At 32.4% G+C, this 26,781-nt stretch overlaps 1 protein-coding gene across 7 annotated transcripts; it reads right to left on the bottom strand.

Annotated features, from left to right (window-relative positions):
• Positions 1 to 1,133: 1,133 nt before the first annotated feature.
• Positions 1,134 to 26,482, bottom strand: LOC130443820 (fatty acyl-CoA reductase wat-like). 7 transcript variants are annotated; one of them, XM_056778675.1, is made up of 9 exons: positions 21,735 to 21,835; positions 16,808 to 17,011; positions 16,539 to 16,748; positions 13,298 to 13,546; positions 11,441 to 11,586; positions 9,595 to 9,704; positions 6,511 to 6,940; positions 4,193 to 4,450; positions 1,134 to 1,313 (listed from the first exon to the last, which is right to left on the bottom strand). In XM_056778675.1, the coding sequence occupies exons 3-9, from the start codon at positions 16,728 to 16,730 to the stop codon at positions 1,235 to 1,237; spliced, it is 1,464 nt and encodes a 487-aa protein (XP_056634653.1). In that variant the 5' UTR covers positions 16,731 to 16,748; positions 16,808 to 17,011; positions 21,735 to 21,835; the 3' UTR covers positions 1,134 to 1,234. The 7 variants fall into 7 exon arrangements, with proteins under 7 accessions (XP_056634653.1, XP_056634658.1, XP_056634654.1 ...); XM_056778680.1 differs by lacking the exon at positions 21,735 to 21,835 and adding an exon at positions 21,506 to 21,703; XM_056778676.1 differs by lacking the exons at positions 16,808 to 17,011; positions 21,735 to 21,835 and adding an exon at positions 26,086 to 26,482.
• Between the last annotated feature and the right edge of the window lie 299 nt (positions 26,483 to 26,781).

Genomic DNA, 26,781 nt, shown 5'->3' with positions numbered 1-26,781 from the left:
TAAAATTCCTAATTTTTCCACTTCACAAATGTGAATCTACTTCTAACATAACCCAAACATTTGAAGATTTGTCTAGTCAAGTTGTTGTAGGTTTTCTGCGCCATGGTTTGGATAAATATTTTACTGCACCAGTTTCGTTTAACTTTCTACGAACTTACTGTTACTAGACCCTGTATAACTACGAAATTATGGCATTTAGATATAGAGAATATCACATGAATATTTCTCAAGGATTTCTTAAAACCCAAAATATATAGGGTGATCCATTTGAAATAACAAAAGTTCATTATTTTTCCGAAAAAAGGAAAGATCTGACAACAATATAGATACCACCATAATACCGGCCGTATCACAAGACCCTTGTAAACAAAAATTTATAAAAATTGTACAAACCGATTACGAGATCATTGAGGCGTTTCATACATAATAACTCACTCTGTATAAACTTTTCCAATACTGGCCCTCATTTTCGAATTATAGACATCGAAAGTTTTATTTTCAATTTTCATACTATTAATTTCATCTTCTTAAATTTTTAGTATGTTCATAAAGTTAAGTTTGGTATGACAGATTTACAGTATTGCCTTGAAGCAAAGGACGGAATAATCGTAATAGTTATAGCTTCAATTTTTTTACATGGATGACAACCCTTGTATGGAAATATTGAACATAACTTTTCAAAGCTATGTACTTTTAATAGAATTTGATAAAATGAACCGATTGGCTGATATTTGCCATCTTATTAATGCTCCTACCAATTTTCGCAAAATACAAGTTTCATCAACAAACAAAAAACTAACGTCCGACTAATAAGTGTTCAATATAAGATCTTTTCAATTCCATGCACTTTCTAAGTCTATATCTTGAAAAAATCATCGCATATTTTGTTTAATAGAATTGGACTATAGCACATCAACTCTCCCATTGATTCTAATCTCGGTGAAAAATTAAAATAACAGATAGAAGATAAGCTTTCAATTAACATTATTCAACAAAAAAAATAAAGATTATAGTTTTAATTTTCCAATTGTCTCCCTAGTTTTATGTGATCTAAAATTTTTTCATGTATGGGAAATTCATTATTCACCTAGTAAACTCCTATTAAAATCAAACGGAAATAATAAAACAATGTAGAACTTCTATAAAAATTTATTTGCATAAGTTTAATGAACAATTCTATTTACATAATTATTAAATATATTATAACATATAAACCTATTACTGAAAATAACCATCAAGTTATCATTCTCATCACTGTATTGTACGCCATAAATATCAGAAGATATTTGCTGATGAAATTTAATAGATTGAACCTAAAATCAAAGATTTTATTAAACATTTTTTTCATTCAAATATTTTCTTTTGTTTTGAGATATGGCAACACTGATGTGAATATGTCAAATCTGACATTGCCATCATAAAGTTTGACATTTCTAATGTTCTCAGAGCGTGAAAATTTTGGTGTGATGACTTTCTACGACTTCCAACGTGGATTAAATCAACAAGCAGTGTACCGATCAACTCGTTTCGACTTTTGTTGATAAAGCCACATCTCGAACCTCCCATAATTCAATCGTGATTGCACTTCGCAACAGGATGAAATTCGTGAAGGTCCTTCAAAATCGGCTGTTGTGCCAGAAAACATCGATGCTAGGCGTAAACTGATATTGCAGCATCGTCATGTGACATGCCGTGATATTGCATATTTACTTCCACTCGCATACATTCAATATTGTATGAACATTTGGCTTTTAAAGAGATTTCATCGCGTTGGATACCGCATAATTTGACAATCACTCGAAAAAAGCGCGTGTCCGTCTGGTGCAAGGAAATATTGAAAAAATCAATCGCTCAAAAGACGTCTATAAAATCGTGATAGTCTACGAATCATGGATCTATGCATATGAACATAAAACTAAATAACAGTCGACTATGACGAGCCAAATCCAAAAAGTTGTTCGCGCATGCAGCACTTCGAAGCAAATGGTCGCCTGTTTTTTCGGAATAACTCGACATGTCGCCATCATTTCATCAGAGCAGTGTTTCTCAATGTAGGCCCCACGCCCTACAGAGGGGAAATTTGATTTTTCAAAGGGGCAATTCGAAAATTGACTCGACACCAGTTTAACCCTATGATCTGTCTTAAGGAAACCAAAATATCAACGTAAAGTAAACTGCGGCAGACAATAGGCTTCGCAGGATTTTTTTCTTTATCTTTGAAAACCTAAATATATTAGATGAAGGAGCAAATAGAACTCTTGTCGATGCAAAAGCAAATATATTTGGGTTCATTACCTTTATTGAGTTGAACAGTGAAGTGACTCATACCACTTTTCTCATCATTATAAATTATTTGAATATTCCATCAGCTGATGTGAAGAAAATATTTTGTGATTGTCTAATTAATTTATTAACAGGTATAATGCAGGCAATGTTAGTGTATTTGTCAATTATACCGAATATGTAGTATCAAGAAGAACTCACAAAATGATAAATCCTTTTAAACTATCTTTAATATCAAATGAGGGTTTTGTTAAGGAAAAGAAATGAAATACTCAAATTCAACAAATAAAACTATTGCTACCGATTCCATCTTCATATTTAGCTGAATGTTGATTTAGGGCTGTGAATGATTTACTGGCGAAAAAAGAACACAATGTGAAGACTTCAGACTGAAGTTAGCAAATTGAAACCTTATATAAAATCTCTTTGCATCAACCATCAAGCATAAGGATCTGAATAAAGTAAAATAATAAATTAATATAATGAAGTTATATCAAAATTATTTGAATTCCATTTTCTCATTATATGTTTTTTTTAATTTAAGTTTCTTTAGTAATCAATTAAATTTGTTATGTGTGATACATAGGGGAGGCATAAGAATTTTAGAAAGGCTAAAGTGGAGCATGGCACAAAAAAGGTTGGGAAACACTACATTATAGCAACGTAGAACTGTCAGCTCTGAATGATACACCAGCATTTATTTACCAGAAGGGTTCGAAAAAGTCAGGGAAACCAATCGCAGAAAACTAATTACTTCACCAAGACTATTCAAGATCTAACAAATCAGTTCAAACCAAAATATTTTTGAGCAGTCAAAACATCGAATTAATCGGTCATCTGCCATTCAGTTCTTGTTTGGCACCCAATAATTTCTTTTTATTTCCGCAGATCAAAAATAAATTGCAAGTTCAATGTTTTTCTATGCCCGAAGAAGCAGTTTATGCGTTCAAATCCCATATTTTGGAGGTACCTCTATCGGAATGGTAAATTAGTTCAAACCAATGCAAATCTGTATTAATCTCAATAGAGAATGATAAGCCCAAATTCAATTACACATATTTATTTTTATTTCCCTCAAAACTTGATTAGCAACCCTCGTAGATATACTTTTAATCGACACATTACAGAATGTTTTTATTAAATAACGAGAATGACACTGTAGAATATTTTATTTTAAATTAATGAATTTTTACTAATTATCTGTCACTCTACACTATTTCCCACTTCCCATATCCAAAAAAAATTATAACATACAGACGACATTTACCAGTTTTAAGAAATAAAATATACAAACATAGATGATTAACGTTTACGTCAAATTTTGTCAACACTAATTGAGGAAATGTAATAGTTTAATATTGAATATGGTTTACAATAAATGTCACAAAATTACTCCGTTTTATTTAATTAAATTTGTATAGGGAATGCTTGACAAAAATAGAAGATACATAACCGAAGATTCTATTTGTAATATAATATACAAAATATTCCATTTATAAAAAAAAGGAAATGAAATGTTCGAGTTGCCACCCTATCTATATACTAAACAGAAATTAACTAACATTCAATCGAATACGAAGATATTACGTCGGATTAAAAAACTTTGTATAATTCGAATCAATTTCCCAAGTAAAAGATATTTATTATTTTTATCAATAACATTACTACGATAACATAACTACGATTACTCGTAGTTGCAATGTTGTAGAGATTTCCAATTTTTTGAGGTGGTCAAACCACCGAAAAACCGAAGTGCATGAACCACATCGTCAAGGGTATAGTGACATATCATCTACACACTAGACTCTGAACAATTCGTAATTTCTATTGATTTTATTTTATCATGAATTATAATTGGGTAAAACATATGATACTTATTGAAGTAACTTAATTTTCGTTTTCAACTCACCATCTCGCCCTTTTTCTAGCAGCAACCAAGGTGCTATCAGGATCCTTCAGTATATACTTTCTAATGCCTTTTATGTACGTACCACAGAAGCTCATCCAATTCACATCAGCTATATTGAAGTTGAATAGATGTTTGTCCTTTTGTTGCATTTTTTGCCAGACATTTCTCATATTGTTATTTGAAAATTCCCAAGATCTACTCGAGAAGACGTAAAGCGCTTCGTTAGCTTTGTGGATTTTTCTATAGGTACTGAACATTCTGAGAAAAAAATATTTCTATACATGAATTGCTATGAAATGAGAAATAATTTTTTGCCATAATATGACATAAACTGCACAAACAGAGCATCATTGAAGACCGCTTGAAGTCAAGTTCAATTTACTCCTCAGACACTCAGACTATATGATCGGAGTCGGATCGGAAGTAGGTATGATATATGTATCCTACCTTTTACAAGTGAAACCACAGAAGTAGCAATTATACGTCATAATTTAAGTCCTACAAGTATTAGAAAATTGACCAAAGAATACGTTTTTCAAATACTACCGTTCCTAGTATTATGAAGCATGCTACATGAATTTTACACAAGAAATTTACCCAACGTACAACTTAAATTTTAAGTTTAGGTGGGAATTTTATAGGGATCCCTTTGTTGGGATATTTTTTGACAAAATATGAACGGAGCAGCATATTTCCATTATTTATCCAACAAATCATATATATATATATATATATATATTGTTAAAACTTCACTTTCTTTGTTTCATATCTTTATTTTTATGTAGTTACTTTGTTAGGTATCTATATTTGCAGAATACAAAAAATCACACCGTTAGCAGGAATGAGACATCTAAATCTATTAGGTATACTCTAGATCAAAAAATTAACGAATATTTGTATAAGCTGGTTAATTCAGTTTCATATGACATCCTCTGCCAACTCATAGAGTGTATTAATTGGTTACTCTAAGATATTCAATTGTCTAGATAATGCGACCAAGACATGTCTTGTGACCTAGCGGGCCACTCAAATTTAACCATCTCTAATATTTCTGTCAAAAACGCGTTGTTATCAATTGAAAATTTCGCCAATTATACCCGCAAATTGTAAGTACGACCATTAAAATAAATTCCACTCAAATCGCTAATCGAACCTTTATCAAAACCTAGATAATTTTATCACAGTTACTGAAACGGAACTTGGACTAATCGTGAATAAACAATTTCTCCGTTCTCCATTAAATAACTTATGCTCTATAGTTTCAGACGGTACACTTTTGCTTGCCATTAAACTAACTACATATAACGGAAGTAATATATGAGGTAAGCACAAAGGGATTCCTTCTTGCACTAATACGAAGGTAACGGTCCTCGGCTCAAGTTGTGGTGCATTATCCCCATCCAATCGGAACGTATGAGGTTGCACTATTGGTTACAAACCGATTTCAGACGTCACTAATTACAATTTGTGTAAGTCTCACTAGGTGGGAATTTCTGGTACCGTTGGTGATATTCGTAATGATCACATTGTTTACACTACCGCTACTTTATCACCAATACACTGTCTGAGGCGCATTTTGATGACAAAGTTATCGTCTTCAGAGACTGGAGGTAAACTAAAACCTATTAACTTGAGTTACCTTTTTATACTGAATTTTCCCACCCGCCGAAAAAAGTTTATTGTTCTTTGAAGACGATAACTTGGTTAACAAAATACGCGTCAGACAGTGTATTGGTGATAAAGTAGCGGTAGTGTAAGGTGTCAGTAATGCCAGCTTAGTTAAACTTTTACTCAAATTCTAATTAGTAACGTCTGAAATCGATATCTAACGAATAGTGCAACCTCATACGTTCTGTGGAAGAAAGTTTATTGGTGAGAAAATTCAGTATAAAGCAGATAAATCAAGTTATTAGGTTTTAGTTTACCGTCAGTCTATGAAACCGATAACTTCGTTAACGAAACGCGCGTCATACAGTGTAATTATGAGTGTTGGTGTAGTGGTGGAGGTAAAAGTGTGTTATATGAAGTCCGACGTTAAGTAACTTCACAGGCAATAAGTTAGGTTAGATCTCCAAGACATATTTAACAATGAGAATTAACACACCAATAATTTTTTTTTTAAATTGAATCAAAACCAAGGCAATAAAGAAACGTAACTTCAGAAGTTGGTTATCAACTTTTTTGTAAAGGCGAAGCAAAAACATGTAAAAAAATAAATTTTATTTATCATTGTGTAAAATTGAATATTATTTTTTGAAATGGCCATTAACAATTAACGGAAATCTAAAATCAGCATACTATAGCTTTTTTTAACTTACCTTGGTTTTTTTCCCATACATATACAAAAGAAATCCATAACAACAGCGGGTATTAAATGGAAGATGAACGCTAGGAACCAATAATTATAATAATTTTGGGTCAAAACTACAAACGGTTTCCACATTGAATGAATAGTAGGATTTTTTTGCATATTGAATACATTCATTATGATAATTTCCTTCAAGGATACTGGATTCTCAGCTCCAGAAACATAATTATAAATTTGGACTTCATTTTTGCCATCAGAAATATCCCAAGCAGTAGCGATTAGACCAGATATACACATATCGGCAGGAACAATATCAAGGATTATTTCCGGATTTCCATAGTATACTCTCATTAATCCTAGTAATATAGTAGTAAATACTCCAGTTGGACCATAATAGTTATTTTTCCAGCCTGTTAATGGTTCTCTGTACGTTGATACAACTGAAATATCAAAATATTATATTCTTTAAAAGGAGAAAACGAGTTGAAATTCTAAGTTGTCGACTAATAAAAACCGCATATTGAGAAGCGAAAGGTTTTCAACCTCAACCTGAAGATGTCAGCACTTATCAATATATGTTGGGAAATATTTTATCGGATGCGTTGGGAGATTTCATAAAAATTTCAACCATTTTGAACGCCTAGTTGACAAATGGAATGCAAATGGAAAAAATTCAGTATTTATCTGTCATCAAAGATGAAAGACAATACACCTGAGAAAGTAAAAGATGAGTTAGAAACTGAATTCGGAGGATCTGCAACAACATTTAAGATCGTCAAATTTTGGGCTGCTGGATACAAGTGTGGCTTATCAACTTGACTAACGAAGACCGTCGAGGACAACCAAAAACTGTCTCAACTAGCGATATCATCGCAAATGATAACCAGATAGTACTGGACGACCGTCGGATTGAGAATAAAAAGATAAAAGAGACTATCGGCTTATTTGCTCACTTTGGACCAAAAGCGCATTGGAATGAACATTTTACGGAAACGGTTGAAGCGAAACGAGTCACATTTTATTCGTCGATTCATAACTTTAAATGCAATCTGGGTACACTCCTACATTTCTGAAATCTACTCCGAAAAAGGGAAAGACGGTTTTATCGACCGAAAAAGTGATGGTAACCGTTTTTTAACTTGTAAAAAAGCGACCATATTTGAAAAAACAAGGTGTTTTTCCATCAGGAGAGCACACCTTGCCATTTTTCAGAAATCGCCGAATTGGTTGACCATCAACCGTGTTCAAAGCCTATTTTGGCGAGAGAGACGACAACTATTACTTAAAATTAGAGCATTTCCGAACAAAATAAGAATTAAAATGAGACTATGTGGAAAAATACATATGATTATAGATAAAAAATGTCTTGCTTCTTGGTTAGTCATGAACGGAACCTTCCAGAGCAATCAAATAATAAATAATAGGGTGTCTGGTGACATAGAAGGGGTGAAGGAGTAGCGTTGGCATTGGAGGGGTAGTGAAGAGGTAACGTTGGCGTCGTCATTCGTGCGGGCTATTTAGTCGTGATGTCGCAGTGGTCGAATGAACAACGTTCGTTTGCAATCGAAGCGTATTTCAAAGCCAATGATTATGCAATTGCTTGTCTGTTCACGTTACAATATTCGACGGTTACGTGACGCCTCAAGTTAAGATTCAATTCAGTCATGGGTGGGAAAGTTCCAAGCGACAAGTTCAGCAGAAAACAACCCACGACCGAGTCGCAGCAAGTTTGTGCGATAATCCAATCAAGAGAGCGGCAACCTTGGAGCTTCCAGAAACTATAGTGCACAAAATATTGAAAAAGCATCTTAAATTTCATATGTTTAAAATTCAAATTGTCTAAGCGCTTAACCTAATGATCACAACATGCGTAAAAATTTCTGAGAGACAATGTAGCAATTTCGAACAGTGAACACTAACTTTTGTACTGAGGAAGCCCATTTTCATTTGAACGGAAGTGTAAACAAGCAAAATTCACATTATTGCTACGCTAAAAGATAAAACCCCCGCTTAAAACATCAACAGCCACTTCACAGTTCCAAAGTGATGGTTTGGTGTGCGTTGTCAAGCAAGAACCCTATTTTTTTGAAAATCTTCAAGGGCAAATAATTTCCGTAGACGATGTTGCTTATAGGCGAATGCTTAACGATTATATATATCCAACATTGAGAGAATATTCTGCTTTCACTTCACAGATATCGTTTCAGCAAGATAGCGCAACGCCACACACTGCTAGGGAGACCATGGCACTGCTTCATGATTTCTTTACTAGCAAATTGATAAGCCGTTTCGATAACATCCTTTGAACACCTAAGTCTTACCTCCATGGACTTTTTTCTGTAGGGTATCTCAAAAGTAAAGTGTAAGAAACAAGCCGGGCAACAATCTCTGAACTGAGAGAAAACATCGTTCGCTAAGTCAAAGGCATCTCGGCGGTCTTTCTTAAAGTCATAACGGTCATAGGTTTTTTGTTATATAGATTTTAAATTATGCCATCGGACACCCTGTAGATGGGAATTTATATTTTATTATTCGGTTAATGAAGAATAAGTTAATATAAAACTGTTTTTTTGTGCCTTAATGCCTGATCAGGCCATAATGTGTATTTTATGCTCGAATGGGCATAAAGTATTATTCCATTGTGTACCTTAGATGGCATTTTAGGTACAAAACACAATAACGTACTTGTTTGACATGGAATGTATTACACAATTCAATATTTCAAGGTTTATAAAAATTATTAAAAATTTAACACAACCTGATTTTTTTAGATTGTTTTTTAAACTGGAATTTTCGATAAAAACAGAACGTGATATTCGAAAATTCCGATAAACATCCCGATCTAGCTTATATTCCGTAATCAGTTAATCAATCTAATCCAGAATCACAGTTTTCGAAAAACTCTAACCAGTCTTAACCTACCGATTTTCCATGGTAAATAACCAAATTTTTGATTCCTCTTCTGAAATTTACGACATCGGTACTTTGTTAAACTCTCTATTCATATATATTTTTAAATTGTTATGACGAAATTTATTTTAATTTTCTACAAACCGTTTAACGTTCTAGATGAAATTTTTAGAATGGTACCTACCAATGGAGGGCCTAAATATTGCTATAGGTAATTCTCCAGCTACTTTTTTAATCAATGATTCAGCCATACATTTTGTAAAAGAGTATGTATTTGGCCATTTTCCTATTAATCTGAAAACAACATCGTGAATGAATTAATATTAGACAGTTTAATAAATAATAGGTGAGTTTGTATACATATAGTTGATAGTTTTTAAAATTTATGATAAGTATACTCTTGTAAATTACTATATGAAACTTGAACAATGCTACAAAATCATGTATGGATATATTTCTTTGAATGAAGTGCTAACTCCAGCACTTCGGAAGACCTTGGCGTACACACATGTACTTGGTGTGGGAGTGAAACAACGAGACCATCATATGCCAGCCAAATGGAGTCAAAACCAAAAAAATTGATCCGAAGTTTTAGCGCAAAATTCATTCAGGGATAAGACTTGATGGATATGTTAATGAACAGATTCCCATGAAACGTATCCACAACATTACTATTAAATCCAGAGAGCTCAAATGATGGTATCGTTACACCATATTATCTATAAATGAAACCAGGACTCGCTGTCAATGGAGATCGTTGTCGTGGCTTTAATAATAATTTTTTGTTTGAAAATATAAACTACGTGCTATACGCCGACTGCACAGCTATATGGCCGAAATTATTTTTAAATATTAATACTTTTCCCAACAAAAAACTAATGAATATAGTTGAGTTTTGTTAATACAATTAAAAATTCCATCTGGTTTAAAAAACTATATAAATATTACGTGTAATTTTGAATTTATAAAAATTCAGGAAGCAAATGATAATTGCACGTACAATTACCCCGATTCATGAGTGGACAGAATGTACAATTGCCTAGGAGTGTACGTGTTTTGGGGATGTAGAAGGGGCTTAAATAAAAACTTGATGATATGTAGTAAATGCGGCAAATACAAATATTCCGTATCTTCTGAGAGATAATCGACATAATCTTTATTATTTTAGAGAAGGCAGGATAATATCCCCATAATAGTACAAAGAAGATTGCACCTGTTCAGTAAATATGAAATTCAACACAGTCAATATCTGAAGACGATAACTTGGTTATCGAAACGCGCTTCAGACAAGTGTAATCGAGTGTTGGTGTAGTGGTGGTGTAAACAGTGTATTCAGTACAAAACATAATGTCAAAAAAAATTTGAACAAAGAAATATTACAAATCAAATATTACTACGAAAACTGAAAGAAATAATATACGAAGATAATAATATATATCAAGCTCAATTTTGTAAATAATCAGTATACTGCAGAAAAGTTGATGAATAAAGAAACTAATTATAGGCTGGCAAAAAGTATTGACAGAAAATTAAGGAGATATGTGCCATATGATGCCATATCATAATGGTAAATGTTGAACTCCACCGCTTTTCTCATCAGTCTTGTTTGAAATAAGGAAAGCATTAAAAAAGTATTGACGAATAAAGATAATTAATGACTAGGAGGAAGTTGACTAAATGACAAAAAAGCCTATCACAAGATTAAAACATAGAAATTGATATGTTCAAATCCGCAAACCATGAATATTGAATCAGACAAAAACACATTAAAGGCAGTCCTGAGAAAAATGAAAAATACAAAAGAACAATTAGATTGAAGGACATAATTAGAAGAACTCAAGATTGAACTTATGATATATTGTGTATTTATTTTATACGAGTAAAAAAATAAAGAAATATTAAGGAAGGGTAAAAAGAGAATGCTTAACAGAAGAGTAATGGGAGAATTACAAACTGATAAGAAGTGGAGAGAGCCACACTTACGCTATTGAGCTTGCTCAGTAAAACAACAATGTGATATGGAAACATACCTTGGGGTTATCCTTTCGATTTCGCTGTAACTCAATTTATCTAAGGTGCTTTTAAGTTCTTCATATGAGGCTGGAGATTCATAAATCATTTCTCTTATTATTTTTTGAGGGCAATTCGAGTATGCTGTAGATACGTAGACGATAGACTGAAAAATAATTAATTAATATATTAACAAATCTTCTAACTTCTCTGTATATGTATTTGTTTTTTGATCACACAATTATTGCAATACATACAGAGTGGAGTTTGATGTATGGAACGCCTCAATTATTTCGGAAACAGCTTGTACAATTTTTATAAATTTTTGTGCGCAAGGGTCTTGTGATAAGGCCGGTATTGTGGTGGTATCTACATTGTTGTCAGATCTTTTCTTTTCCATAAAAATAATGAACTCTGTTATTTCAAAAGGATCTCCCTATATACTTTGTGTTTTTAGAAATCATTAAGAAATACTGATTATTTTTCACGTGATATTCTCTATACCTAAATGCCATAATTTCGTAGTTATACAAGGTTTAGTGACAGTAAGTTAGTGAAGTTTAACGAAACTAGTGCAGAATGATAAAACGTATGAAAACTTGTTTTATTTCAAGGAATCTAGAATATAATAAGTTTTAGACAATGCATCCAACAAGCTTGAATGTACTAATACTTATGCAAAACAATGGATGTTTTCTACAACCGACAGAACTCACCAAAGAGTTAACTATAACTGAATTAACATACTGCGTTTATTTCTTGATATTTTAGATCAGGATTCTGAACAACGGTACTGTATTATCCAGATTTACTTTAAAAATCATCAATTCACGCAATGTGATTTTGTTGATGCACGCTATCTTCTATTTGAGCAATGTATCCGTCGAACTGGGGCTCATTTTTTGCCAGCAAAATTCAGCGGTTAGTGCGGCTTATAGATGTTTTCTTTTTTTGGAAATACATATTTCCTCATAAATGATTGCTATAGTATGCTTTTTGTATAATATAAATCAATTAGGATGTCGATTAGTTCATTTGTCCTCGTTATAGACATGTTCCTGTTTCCAACCAAGCAACCGTCCAAATGTCGTTGAAACTAATACAGTAATAATAAAATACAAGAAACTTTTATATTGCCAAACACTGCTTCTTCTTGTGTAAATCGGAAAAAGCCAAAAAACTTTTTGTTTTATGAATGTTAAGTCAAAGTAATTATATATTAACACATCACGTTATAACCTACTAGAAATAGCACAGGCTAGAAGCAGACAAGTATAAACCTTTACAAGCAGCAAATCTGTAGTCTTCAGAAGTTGAGCAGTTGAGGCAAATACGTTAACCTTAATGGAGGTTATGGAGAGTTGTATTCGTAAATTTTTAATTTTACATGGGTCGGGGTTGAAGCGAAGGGATCTACCATTGTCCACTGATAGATATATTATACCTAGAACAACTTAACGAATACAGAATGGATCACGAGCTTCCCGTAAATGTTTTCTCTATACATCAGATTTCTAGAAGAATATGAGGAAAAGGAAAAATTAAGTAGAATTAAATATAATGAAATGTATATGTAGATTGTTTATGACAGATAATTATGATGAGAAAATGATCTTACTAAATTTGTATCGAGAGTAGAAATTTTTCTTGCTTCTAGTACGTTATCGGCGTATGGTGTGCGTTTGCCATTAAGGTCTAGCACATTTTTCATTTGCAGAAGTATGTTTTAATGTTCTATGTACATTTATATTGAAGTTTAATAGAAAAACATTAATTCTTTGGATTTGGATCACTCACCGCATAAAAATTATAAACATTCTTCTAAACAGAATTTCAGTGAGACGTTTAGTAATAAACAATTATTGTTACTTACTTACTTTTAAATCGCGCATCTGTTTAGCTAAATCTAAAATATTCTGCGTTGCTCTTACATTTACTTCGAGAGCGCTTTTGAGATTTTCATTAAATTTGATAGTAGCAGCCATATGAAATACAATATTTATATTCAGTTTAAGGAATTCCTCATCTGTTTTGCTAATACCTAAATTTGGAATTCCTAAATCGCCCGAAATAGTTTTAACCCTGTGTTCAAATTTGGGTCTCTCCTCTTTCAACCTATTGAAAATCTAAAATAGGAAAGGAAGTAGTAGTAGTTTTTTTACTGAAATCATGATCCTAACTTTTTTTTCAATAGTAACTATTGCGCCAAACCGCCCTCATTTTACATCACGGTATCTCGTCGTTCTCGGAAAGACGGAAGTGCTTCGAGGCTGGTCCCTGAAGTACCTGGCCTGACCTATAGATGGCGGTAGTTGCTTGAGAAATACCACTGTATTAGAAATTTCACAATCTATACAGCATATGTTTCAAGTTGCCACGTTGTTGAGTATTTGCTTGACAACTATCAATAACAAACGTTTTCAGTGAATTTGTAAACATGGAAAAAATTGGTCATCGTTATGTGATACAGTACTTTTATTTGAAAGGCATTAGCCCAACCAATGTAAAAGCTGAACTAGATTTTACTCTGGGTGAGACTGCTCCTTGGTTATCAACAGTAAAATATTAGGTAGCAGGTTCAAATGAGACCGTTCAACCTGCGAAAACCAGCGTCGAAATGATCTACCAGATGAGGTGACGACCCCAGAAATGTTGAAGACAATCCACAAAGTGGTACTGGATGTTTGTCGACTGAAAGTACGGGAGCTAGCAGACTTGCCGTGTGCAAGATGGGTGCCGCGGTTGATTACCATGGAACGAAAACTGTGTGGTAAAAATGTTTCTATCGAGTGTTTGTCGATGTTTCTCAGAAATAAAGTAGAATTTTTGCGCCGTTTCATAGCCATGGATAAAACATGGGTATATCACTTCACACCCCAAACAAAACAACAATCAAAACAATGAACAAGAAAGGGAGAACCGACTCCAAAGAAGGCAAAGAGTGCGGTACATCACATATTATCTGAAAATTTGGAGATGAGAAAGCTAAACACAAGATGGACGCCGCGTTTGATCACTATGGAACAAAAACTGCGTCGTGAAGGCAAAGAAGGCAAAAACCGTTGCATCTGTAAGCATGGTCTAGGAGTAATTTTTTTGGGGTTTGCGAAGGATAATTTTCATTGACTACATTAAAAAAGAAAAAACCATCAACAGCAAGTATTATACGAACTTATTGCAACGTTTGAGCGAAGAAATCAAGCAAAAACGTCCGCAATTAGGTAAGAAGAAAATGCTGTTTCATCAAGACAATACACTAGCTCACACATTCATTATTGCAATAGCCAGAATTAAGTAATTAAAGTTTGAATTGCTACCTCATACACACCATTTGCCAGTTTTAGCTCCCTCGGATTATTTTCTATTCCCAGACTTGAAAAAATGGCCAGGTAATAAAAGATTTTCCAGCAATGAAGAAGTGTTTGGTAGTTAATGGCTATTTTGAGGAACTTGACGATTCTTATTATAAAAAATGTATCGAACTTATTGAACATCCCTAGAAAAAGTGTATGGAGCTGATTTGTTTGTTGGGCCAGGAACTTCTGGGACCTTCCTCGTAAGTTGAAATTTTGGGAACCGTTGATGATATTCATACCGAAAACACTGTTTACCTTCAGTTTTTGAAGACGATAATTTGGTTATCGAAGCAAGCATCAGATAAGGTAATTGTAAGTGTTGGTGTAGTAATAAACAATAAACAGTAAGATGGAAGAAACATTAAAGGAGCACGGAGCATCGGGGTGGGGATCGGTTAGCAACTTTATGGATAAAATTATTTTAGTGTTGCTTTAAACTTTGTCTTACAGTAGTCCAGTCATCTAGGAATTTCATCTCGTAATAAATTTATGTGATGACATTTTTTTAGACAAATTAATTCAATATATTTATACATCTTTATTTTTATCTATATACATTTAGATTGATTCAAATTTATTAAATTTTATCTCATAAATAATTCAAAGCTACTGAAATGTTAATGAAGTCAATATGAATAAATATTCAAAGTCTGCGTCCTCTACTTTATTGTCTATAATTTTGATAAGAAAGGCAAACCCGACAGGGTGCATAGATAACAAGGTATTTTCAAAAAACCGATTTTTGTGACCTATATCCTTACATATCTAAGAACTGTTACATGTTGGCATATGAGTAAGGCTGCCATTCGTTCGCGTTTCCTCGAATTTGTTCTTGTTTAACGGACTTCCGGGGAGTGTCCGGGCGTGGATTCGTGGATTTGTAGTCCGGGTTCAAGCATTTGGAAAATATAGAACCAACAAAGTTTTCCACAAGTTTAAAGAAAATTTGAAAAATATGGTGGTGTCGGATGCTCTGCACATGTCACTGGAATCTACATGGAATTCATGAACTGAAAAATTTATAATTTTTTTTTTGCCCCCACACAATAAGAATCGATGCTCAAATAATTTCATGAAATAGCTGCTGTTTACAAGTTAAAGAAGAGAATTATTATTGGGTTAAAAAAATTATCTATTTTTTTAGGTTTAATATTTTGATGAGGTTTTGTTTTCATAACATAGTATATTAATAATTTGTGTTTCATTATAGGAATGAAAAAAATGAGTATTATAACAATAAATATTAAGTTTATTTATGACATTTTCAACTGTTTTTTTTTCGCCTTGATAATATTTAAATAAAACCTGGTGAAATGTCCGGGTTCTGGGCTCTTCGTGTTTTTTATGCTTCTTGCATTGCTTGTCAAATTTTACAGATGGTAACCCAACATATGAGACACCATTTGTAATACTAAAATGAAGGTCTAAAACACCGTTAGATTCCGAATTGGACTCCGTTTTTGGTTCAAGGCGGCTTAGTTATAGATCGATTTCTTTAAATAATTTTATAAGCATTTTGATTGAAACTATATATCTTTAGAAGAATTTGAGTTGAATTTTTTTTCTTAATTTTGCAGATGGGTTCAGTCTTACTTATTTTATGGTTAATGACCTAACAAAATATCTCATAGTCGTTCCTATAACTTAGAGACCAATAATAAATAATAAATAAAATAAAACTTAAAGACCAATTATTTAATTTTGTCATATTCTTGAATCCAAAATTTTCTATGAATTTTTTCAATGATAAATGCATATTTACCTTATCTTCAAATAGAATATTTAATCTGTCCTGGACATTTTTACCTCGTTTATCTCTAACAAGTAAATATAATGTGCCTACATCTGTCGATCTAAGTAATTTTTCTATGAGAATTTTTCCCATAAAACCTGTTCCACCCGTAATTAGAACATTTGCGTTTTTGTAAAAAGATTGGATGGGCGTTTCGTCCATTTTCTTATGTCTTTAAATCTGAAATCATAAAAAGATTTTGAATTAAAAAAATATATATCGAGTTAAATGCTTCTGACCTTCACGTTCAGCAAAAGATAAGAATATTCACGGTCAGCACTTAAATTAGAATAAAAACTATTCACCAATGGAATCTACTAGATTATTGAACTTGAAAATTGGCAGCATATTAATACTTGTTTATTTTTTTTGATTAATAATAACAAGTGTAAAGATTTTTTTGAGATTAAATCCATTATTTCCGTTCCAATGATTACTGTTACCTGATAACAAAACAAACAGTAGGGGTTAAAAGTAATGCCTTGTATCGCCTTTATACTATTTTTAATTTGATATAAAATAACGAATAAATCTTATGATTATTATATAGATTGTCTCGCGAGGTTTTGCCCATTTTATAACCCGCAAATTATTTGAATTGCGATATTAAAATTTGGCAGTTTATCCCTCACTCAATAAGTCGTGTGACTAACTAAGAAAAACATTTTTTTGCCAAGAATCGATTTTATTCATCAATGTAATCTCCTTCAAGAACAATATAATCATTCCAAGGCTTCTCTAACTTCTCGATGCCGTGCTTGTAGAAGGATTGGTCTTTTGCGTGAAAATAGGCTTCAGTTTTAGCAATTGCTTCTTCATTTGAGCAAGCATGTTTTTGAGAGCAGTGAATAGCCAGTAGTCACTAGTGGCCATCGTTGCCATCGACTTGTGAATCGGTGCATTGTCTAGATGAAATAGTGGTTTTTTCTTCGACATATGAGTCCGTTTCTTCATGATTTTTGCATTCTTACGATCCAACAACTCTAAGTTGTATTCGCTATTAATTGTGTCTCCCTTTTGGAGATCGTCGATGAACAATATTCCATGTTCATCTGCGTTTTATTTCCGGAATGAAGTGATGGATCCAGGTTTTATCCATTGTCACATAGCGATACAAAAAATCTGATGTATCACGTGTAAACATTACCAAACACTACTCTGAATCATCAAGTTGTTGTTTTTGATCGACCATGAGAGCGGCACCCACTCTTACGTACTTAGAAACGATAAAGTTTTTTATTTGAAAAACAAAAAGCTAGGGACCCAAAAATATATCCTAGTAAGAGTTGATTTGGTTAAGTTAAGAGATGATTCTTTTTTGACCAAAAAACCTCAAAATCCTCGACGTAACCTTTCGTTTCAGAGAATAATATTATCAACATTTTTGTTGCTATCAAAGTCATTTACCACATTTTTACTAGATATCTGGAATAAGTAAACCTACCAACCACGGGATGTTAAAGTAATAATTTTTTCAAAATATATTTATTGCGAGATCTGACTCCTGCGAGATCTGCCTTGATAAAGGTGAATATCCGCTTAAGTATCAAGTGTGGTGAAAGATTGTGTACTTTCTAATACAATGGTATTTTTCAAGCAACTACCGCCATCTCTAGGTCAGGCCAGATACTTCTGGGATCATCCTCGTATATACGATACTCTATAGATAAAATACACAATCTGTGGTGCATTTTGGACTTATTTTTGAACATTTTTATAATCCAATACTTTATTGATTATATTGCTTTATCAATCCAAGCACATTATCGACATTTACTGACTCTATGATCGATTCTTCATTATCTTGACGGCTTTTGGGATGTAATAAACACCAATCGCAATTTATTTTTGCACATTGGGTGCCAAACAAGGACTGTATGGCCGATGACCAATCAATTCGATGTTATGACTATACTATTTAAAAACGTTTTTCTTCAAACTGACTTGTGAGAGCTCGCATTGTCGTGGTGGAGAATAATTCATCTACTGCGATTGGTTTCCTGATTTTTTCGAACACTTCTTACAAATGAATACTGATGTACCATTCAGAATTAAATCTTCTACGTTGCTTCAAAGTGCTTCGTGCGCGAACAACTTTTGTTGGAATCGACCAGAGCTTTGTTTGAGAGCGATTGTTCAACGTGAAGAAATATTTTTCACATTCAAAGGTTCATGTAATATTAAATGAATGCGAGTGGATCTAATGCCCAAATATGCCTCAATCTCACGGTATGTGACATGGCGATCTTGCAATATCAGTTTACGCACAGCATCGATGTTTTCTGGCACAACGGCCGATTTTAAACAACTTTCACGCAATTAATCCTGTAGCGAAGTACGACTACGATTAATTCAGAAAACCAGCGAAACACAGTGACTCGAGATGGTGCTTAATCACCAAAAGTCGAAGCGAGCGGACCAGCAAACAGGTGATTTAACCCACGCCGAAAGTCATAGAAAATCACAACACGTTCTGAGTACGTTCACCATTAATAAGATCAAACTTTATGATGCCAATGTTTGATTTGACATATTCACATCAGTGTTGCCACAGTTTGATGAAGTCACCACGAAATATATCAAAGAACGTCAAATTTTCAATGAAACGATTAGGCGTGAAAAAAATTTGTATAGCTATAAACTTTCATAACTTTTCACAATCAATGATTGTGTTAATTATATTGCGGGGTGTCGATTAACCACAATAAGTATTGCTTGAATAATTCAGTCAATTAGAATAATAAATTTTATATATTCAAGACCAACCAACCAACCAACCAAATAATTTAAATGCGGATTTATCTGTTATATACGACTTTCTATTTCTTCTACAATCAAAAATGTATATTTTGTGCCGGAGGAACACAATTGCTCCTTTTTCTATTCTATTCTCCGGATAAATCCTCTAGTGACCATAATGAATACACTGTTTACATTGCCACTACTCCCTGACGCGCATTATGGTCTTCAGACTTAGTTTACTTCAGAAAAAGATATGTTTATGAAAATCCGCGTCAGAAGATGTGATTGTGAGTGTTGTTGTAGTTGCTGTCTAAATAGTGTGTTCCGTATGAATATCACCAGCGGTTCTAGAAATTCGAGCATGATTATTATAGCCCCATTTTGGTTAAGTAGGTAAGATTATGTAGGTAGTTCTGAGTTTAAATGCTCTGCGATGATTTCATGAGTAAATCAACTAATTGTAGAACAGGAATTGAAAAAAGGTGTAAATTTATTTTTTGAAATATTTATTCATAAATTAAAAATCGCTGTCGATTGAAAAGTCATTACTCATATTCTCCAACATCCATGATCCTCTCTTGGATTACAGTTTTTTATCCGCGTCACATCGTTGGACATTTATTAAATTGCCTACTATAATACGATGTATATTCCATTAAAATGCAACATTTTGTTCCAACCTGCTCGTTTCTTTTTCGAAACAATTTCCAAAAACCTTGACATAATTGTCATTGTCATAATTCTCAATCTGTTTTGATTCGATGAGCAACAAGCCTTCATAGACGAAACAGTCTGCTAATCCTTTATATATTATAATAAAACGTCCACCTTTACGGGAAAGATGTTTTAGTTTAGTAGATAATCCTTCTAAGTTTGTCTGGAAAAATTGTAACGTCGTTGTCTACACACATTTTCTTTACAGTATCGCCAACATTAATCCAAGTTTAATTTAAATAATAAATCTTATGTTCATCATTATGTTCCTAATTTCACGCATATATTTTGAATGCCAAGATACGATATCTTTTCTTTTTTCCAAACAACTGTCTTCAAAATTAAAAAATGTAATATATAAGCATATATTCGTTTTTTAAGGAGCAGCATTTTTTAGCTAAAATTCAATTTCCTCGCCCACAAGTATAAGGCTCTGTTTGTATTAGGTAAATGACGATCGTTCCTAATTTCTGATAGTATGTTTTTCTAGTATTGGTATTTCAATCTCTAAAAAAAATATGTATGATCATCTCTACAGAAGTTTCTATTTCTTCAAAAATCTTTTTGAGGCACTAAATGAACCGTTGACTTTCATTCCTTCTAATATTTTATAAGCTTCGCTAAGACTCCTATAATGGAAAAACGTCATTCCCTTTATAAATCAGACTTAATAAAAACTTTTGCAACAAATTTTACACATTCGTTTGTTTTTCTCTAACATTATTGTCTTTATGAGTGATGAAAATTTTTAAAATTGTCTTTCCGAAACAGTGAAACCTTTATTTTCACAGAAGAAATCACAATTTGTCACTTCACCAGGTAACCCACTTCTTACCATGTTTAAACAGAATAAACAAAATATATGTTACATTGTTATTGGACGAAACTTTAAAAACCATTTGATATACGCTACTGATCCAATTGAATTTATTACCCTATAGGATTTCCCGGAACCTATGATCGGTTTAACCCAATCACGATATGAATGTTCGGAAACTAACAAGGATCAGTTGAATCAGATCGTAATCGTATAATATGATCTTCTCTACACTGGTAGATCAACTGACGGGTTGTTTCATTGGTCTGTGATTTTTTGAACTTTGAAAATCATTTATTATGGTGTCATAGGTTACTGAGGTTTGCGGTTTTTATACTTTTGGCATTTCAAGATCAAAATAACTTAATGGTATTAAACTGTAGTACCAAATCTGCGTGAGTGGGTAGATCGTTGATAACTGCTCAATGATGACGCATGAAAAAGTAATCGAAGTTCGAAAAATGAACGCAACGTTAGGAAACTGGTTTTTGGTTAGAATCATAGTCTCCGAAAAGCCCTAATAAGTGTTGCTTCAAACGCCTCGTCCTATTTTATTTAACAATAGACTATTGTCTTTCTTGTTCGGCTCCACGTATTTTATAAATAGAGTTTAGTAAATTCTTGAAAATATTATAAAACTTAATATAAAATAAAACTTACTTACAATTTAGAAATATTAATAATATTTAATAGGATGTTCTATTTAAATACACTTCTTCACTTCATTTTATCACCATCAAATCCTTGGTTTACCACGACACTGTTTTTTTCTTTTTTTTTTTGGTGAACAAACAAAATTGATTGCTTCAAAGTATTTCATACAAGAATAGTTTTATTTCTGCTTCTATGAACTTTTGACTAATATTACATTACTAGCGTAAAAATTTACGCACCTCTGAGATCCTTGTATTAATCACCTTTTCACGGTATCACACCTGTGATATCCATTTTTGTTTTATTAGTTTTACCTTTATCTGGTGCTCTAAGCAATATTGTATCACGGAGTTTCCGTCTGAACTATTATTATCTGCTCTGTTTATTTATTCGCGAGTTATTCATAATACCAACCACGCTTCATGTGATATAAATAGCTATTATTGTATCAGACAAATTAGGCTACAATTAAAAACGTAGACCCAATTTAACCTTACACAGCAATTGACTGTTGGAATGTTTCGAACAAAAATCTTGTGATTGATATTGAGATGTTTTTTAGAAATTTTTAAAAATGTTTTTAGAGAACGGTGTTTTAATAATTAATATTATTTTGCTCCCGCTCAAAATCCTTCATAATAATAGTGCATTGGTATTGAAATAGCTAAAAATAATTATACGTAAAAGAAAACTGATGTTAAATGCCCTGAAAGACCAAGGGATAGGAACGAAATTCAGATGACTTATAGCAATGAGTATGAAGCAATCAAAAGCTAATTCACTGTCCAACAAAGGAGAAGCTGAAGAATTCCTAATTAATAAATGAGTAGACAACAGGGCCGGATTAAGCCAGGGGCTTGGGGGGGCTATAGCTCTGGGCCCCAGGTCCAAGAGGGCCCCATCATTTGGAAATCATTTTGTATTTTTTGATATGTTGATACCACAAATCTAACGTATTGATATTATTTTGTGAATTTTTCCGGGTTTTCGAATTCCTTAAGGGGGCCCCGTCATTATTTTAGCCCCGGGCCTTATAAATCTTAATCCGGCCCTGGTAGTCAAAGTGAGTCACTATCTTCAACGCTATTCAATCAATAGCTAGAGTACTCCATAAAACCAAATTTTACAGTAGACGTAAGACTTAACAATGAAAGAAATTGATCTTTTTTTTAATAAAGGCCATATATCAAAATTCGAAAAAATAATTGAAAAACAGTTCAAGTAAATTAATAGGGAGTGAGGTTAGATTTAAGCAAAATAACGGTCCCGAGTTTCAATTTTTTTTATTTAGACTCTCAATTTGTCCTGTATTTTTTGAGTCTTTGCGAGTATTTATGCTGCGCTTAGAAATTATCTACCTAATGATATCAAAATGTTGATAAAAACGAAGTTTCGAGGTTTACGACTTAAGCCGAAGATAAAATAATACTGCTTTCTAGCGATTAAAAATCTACTTTTAATTTTTTTGTACCACGTACCTAAGGTTATTTTTCCAAAACACTGAAATCCAAAAATATATAGAAAACAAAATTAATTATTAATTTCGTATATAGCTATTTTTATAATATATTAAAGAAAATAATACAAAATATCCATACAGAAACATTTTTTTATTTTTACGTTCCTTAAATAATGTTTTGTTGGTTGAAGAAAACTTCTTTTGTATGTTTTTTTGTCACACTCAGCTGAATAAAGATCTCTCCTTAATGTTCAACAGTAATCGGCCATCGTTTTCATATCCCAGCGCTCTTGGTATATCTTTTTCATATCCAGAATATCTTGATAAAATATTTACTTTGCTCTTCAATCACATCATCAAAATTATCGGAAAATAGTCCATTTGGGAATGGTAAAAGTGAATTTTCATGCCCATATTACAACAAATAATCCTCAATTTTTTCAAGATATTTTTAACGACCTCGGCATAGTTTGGTCTTTATGAATTTCTAGACATTGATGTACAGCGTCTTTAAAAATACTCCATACAGCATGCGCACACGACATAGTCCTTGTTATATTAAAAGAAGTCATAATAATAAGTATGTTAAAGAAACTGACAACAGATGGAAAAGAAATGGGATTAAAAATAAATGAGAATAAAGCAAAAATTTTGAGATATAGCAAACAATTCAAGGAGTGAACAATAAAAATAGGAGATTATGAATATGAAGAAGTACAAAACTTCAAATATCTGGGACTAACCATTAACAGTGATGAGGAAACAAGATCAAAAATACGAGGGCACATCAAATATGATCGAGACACACGCTATAGATGGCGCGCCTGTATGATTTGAAGTTCGCGGCTTGATTATGTGTGAGCCGGATTTCTTACTAACAATGTGACACAGCTTTAATCGCGAAAGTGCCGACTGGCGTTGCGCAACATATGCTTTTTAGTATGAGAAGGCATTAGAAACATGAAAATTCTTCGGCGTTTACGAAATCAATTCGGTAGTGAGTGCCTCAGTAGGTCTGTTGTATTTAAATACCATCAAGAATGAGCCGCGTAGAACAACTCATTTTGGAGAACCGTAGGATGAATGCTCGAAAAATTTCGGATGAACTAGACATTAGTATTCATGCTCCCCTCACGTTTCTTAATAACTGTGATGGTTAACAATGGATATTCCAACAGAATATCGCACGGATTTATGTCATTTGAGAGCCATTGGACTGCTTCGAAGTAAGAAATATCGAACAATTGAAATGGCCCAAGTGTTCCCCAGAAATGAACCCAATAAAAAATATATATAATGCAGAATATCGGGTTGGTTAGTTGACATCTCTTTAGGAATTTATTGTTAATCAGAAAAAACGGAGGGCCAACCCACAATTAATTCAACAGTTTTGTTTGAACGTTTTTGTATGTGTGGAGTAGAGCAAGAGCAAGAGCAAAACTGATTTGATTTATTTGGAGAAATTGTTGTAATCGTTTGGTTCATATCTCGCAGAACTTGTAGTAAATGCTTAAAGCGGCTTCTCAGTTTATACGACTCTCTCAACTAGCGTCTCTTCCTCTTCTCTTTTGTGTTGGCTTTTATTTTGGCCGTTTATTGCCAACGTTATAACCAAAACGCCAAAATCGATTTTGGAAACTATATCATTCACAAAAATAACTCGAGATGTTAATTGAATTGTCAAATTAATTGATCGTGTAGAGGGCACTTTTTCTTAGCGCCTTACAGCTGTATAATAAATTAATACTCTTTGTCTTGATTCTAACGATTTTTCTGAACATACCTCGTAGTTACAGCTGCAAGGTATGAGAATTTACATTGTAAAATAAAAGTTAAGTAAACAAATAACGTTATAGTTTGTTTATGGTTTTACTTCAAATACTGCTGGTCTAATTTTGAATACATGACATCAAGTTAATGCTATATTGAACACAATGATATTCGCAATATTTAACATGCAGTTCATTGGAAATTGATTAAAGTAATAAAGAATAAATATCATTTTATGTAACTGTAAGATAAATATACTTACTGGTCACTAAGTTAGTCGTTTAAACGGAACAACAAAATGTGTTCATAAATTACTTCACTATTTGATGAAATATTTATCAAAAACGAAATACATAATTCGTTTAAATCAGTAAATTTGGGAATATACGCCCTTAAAACTTAAATTTGATACCGATATCGTAGTGAATATGTATCGGTCAGGAAATAAAGCCGGAACACAGATAACGCTAACAACGAGATTGAAAAACATAAAAATTGGATATTCAAAGCAAAATAAATTATTTTTAGAATATATTTGGAGTCATTATAATAATTCAAATATGATTTACTACACACACATTAGATTATATTAGGTTAGGTTAAGAACTTATCTTGTCAAGCGATTCTGCACTAATCTAGATTTTGAACAATGTATTAAACAATGGGATGAAATAAAGTTAAACTCACTTGTATTCTCGCACTTATTGACATCAAATAAACACTTGATTTATCATGAGAAATGGCAAAACTTAAGTACTTACTAAGTTTTAATAAAGTTTTTGATAGAATTTAAGAACGGCGTAACATTACTACGTCAAGTCTATATTTCTGGATAACTTCACTTTATTTGAGGAAAATCCATTTTACAAAATTGACAAGTGGTTTGATATGTCAATTTTCTTGGATATTAGAAATAACAGTTTGAATTCATGCGATAGATTGCATTGTTTATATGGCTAAAATAATATACTGATGTCATAAATGACAGTTTGATTAATTGTTTTGAAGAAGACTCTGTATTTTATATTTATGTTGATTTTATTAAACATAATCTGGAAGTATATTTTAATTTTTTTAAATTGAAAAATGTGAGGTTATAAACTTGTCCCTCTCGGCGAAAACTCAAATTTTTATAGTTTCGGGATGTTGTAAAATATCAACAATTAAATGATTATACTTAAAATAAAAAAATCATTTTTAAAAATATTTTTCATATTATTTCATTAGACATTGATTGAATTATTTAATTTAAATTGATTTTTATGAAAACTCGTGACTATTATGCATTGAATTTTCATTTTTTGGTACTGTCTTAGGTACAGTTAATTCCACAATTAAATAAAAATATTGTTGTTACTCACCTACAATTTTTTATACACAAACTAGGGTTTGTTAAATCGTGAGTCACGTTACAGAATTAACAGGTTAAAACTAACTAAGAAACAGCTATTGACAAATTGATAATAGTTATCGCACCATGAGTCGCTTATCAGATTCGTGCCATAAAACGAAATTCTAGATGGTCGAACCTTACCATTATCTCTGTCGATTATGTGGCGATAACAAATATTTATATATCCAAATAACCAAAAGTAATGTTTAAATTATACAATGTAATATTCCAGCATTGCTATTATTACACTCTGCAGCAAAATAACGCATAATTTGTTGTTTAGCTAAAACTTATGAGAAACATTTCTGTTACTTATGTTGCCGCCTATATTTCTATCGTATTTTATTTTAAATTGATAAAAGCTTAATCAATATTTTTTACTGCTATGCAAAACATGTAAATTTACTAGATAAAAGAACCTGTTTAGTTTTAATTTATATGCGAAGCAATGTATCTAATTACTCAACATATTTCTTGAATTCAATTAAAACATTAATTAAACTCTATCATATGCCACAGCTATCGCTTTAATTGGAGACTTATTACAAGTAGCACAGTTATCGATAGACTATTAAGAAAAGAAGAACTGGAATAAATCAAAGACCATTCAGGGACGTGGGTGTGTATAGTATTTTAATATTTTTCATAATCTAAGAAAATGCCT

This window comes from Diorhabda sublineata, chromosome 5 (assembly GCF_026230105.1).
Source record: "Diorhabda sublineata isolate icDioSubl1.1 chromosome 5, icDioSubl1.1, whole genome shotgun sequence".
In the NCBI taxonomy this organism is placed as follows: domain Eukaryota; kingdom Metazoa; phylum Arthropoda; class Insecta; order Coleoptera; family Chrysomelidae; genus Diorhabda; species Diorhabda sublineata.
This window is presented reverse-complemented; position numbering and strand designations above follow the sequence as displayed.

What these genes read in the sequence shown, in the direction of transcription:
- LOC130443820 (XM_056778676.1), bottom strand. Translation starts at nt 16,730, where the DNA reads ATGGACGAAACGCCCATCCAATCTTTTTACAAAAACGCAAATGTTCTA. An exon ending in AACAGATGCGCGATTTAAAA is followed by an intron (nt 11,587 to 13,297) that starts GTAAGTAAGTAA and finishes ATTATTTTTCAG; the next exon opens with TCTATCGTCTACGTATCTAC. An exon ending in GCTAGAAAAAGGGCGAGATG is followed by an intron (nt 1,314 to 4,192) that starts GTGAGTTGAAAA and finishes CTTTGATTTTAG; the next exon opens with GTTCAATCTATTAAATTTCA.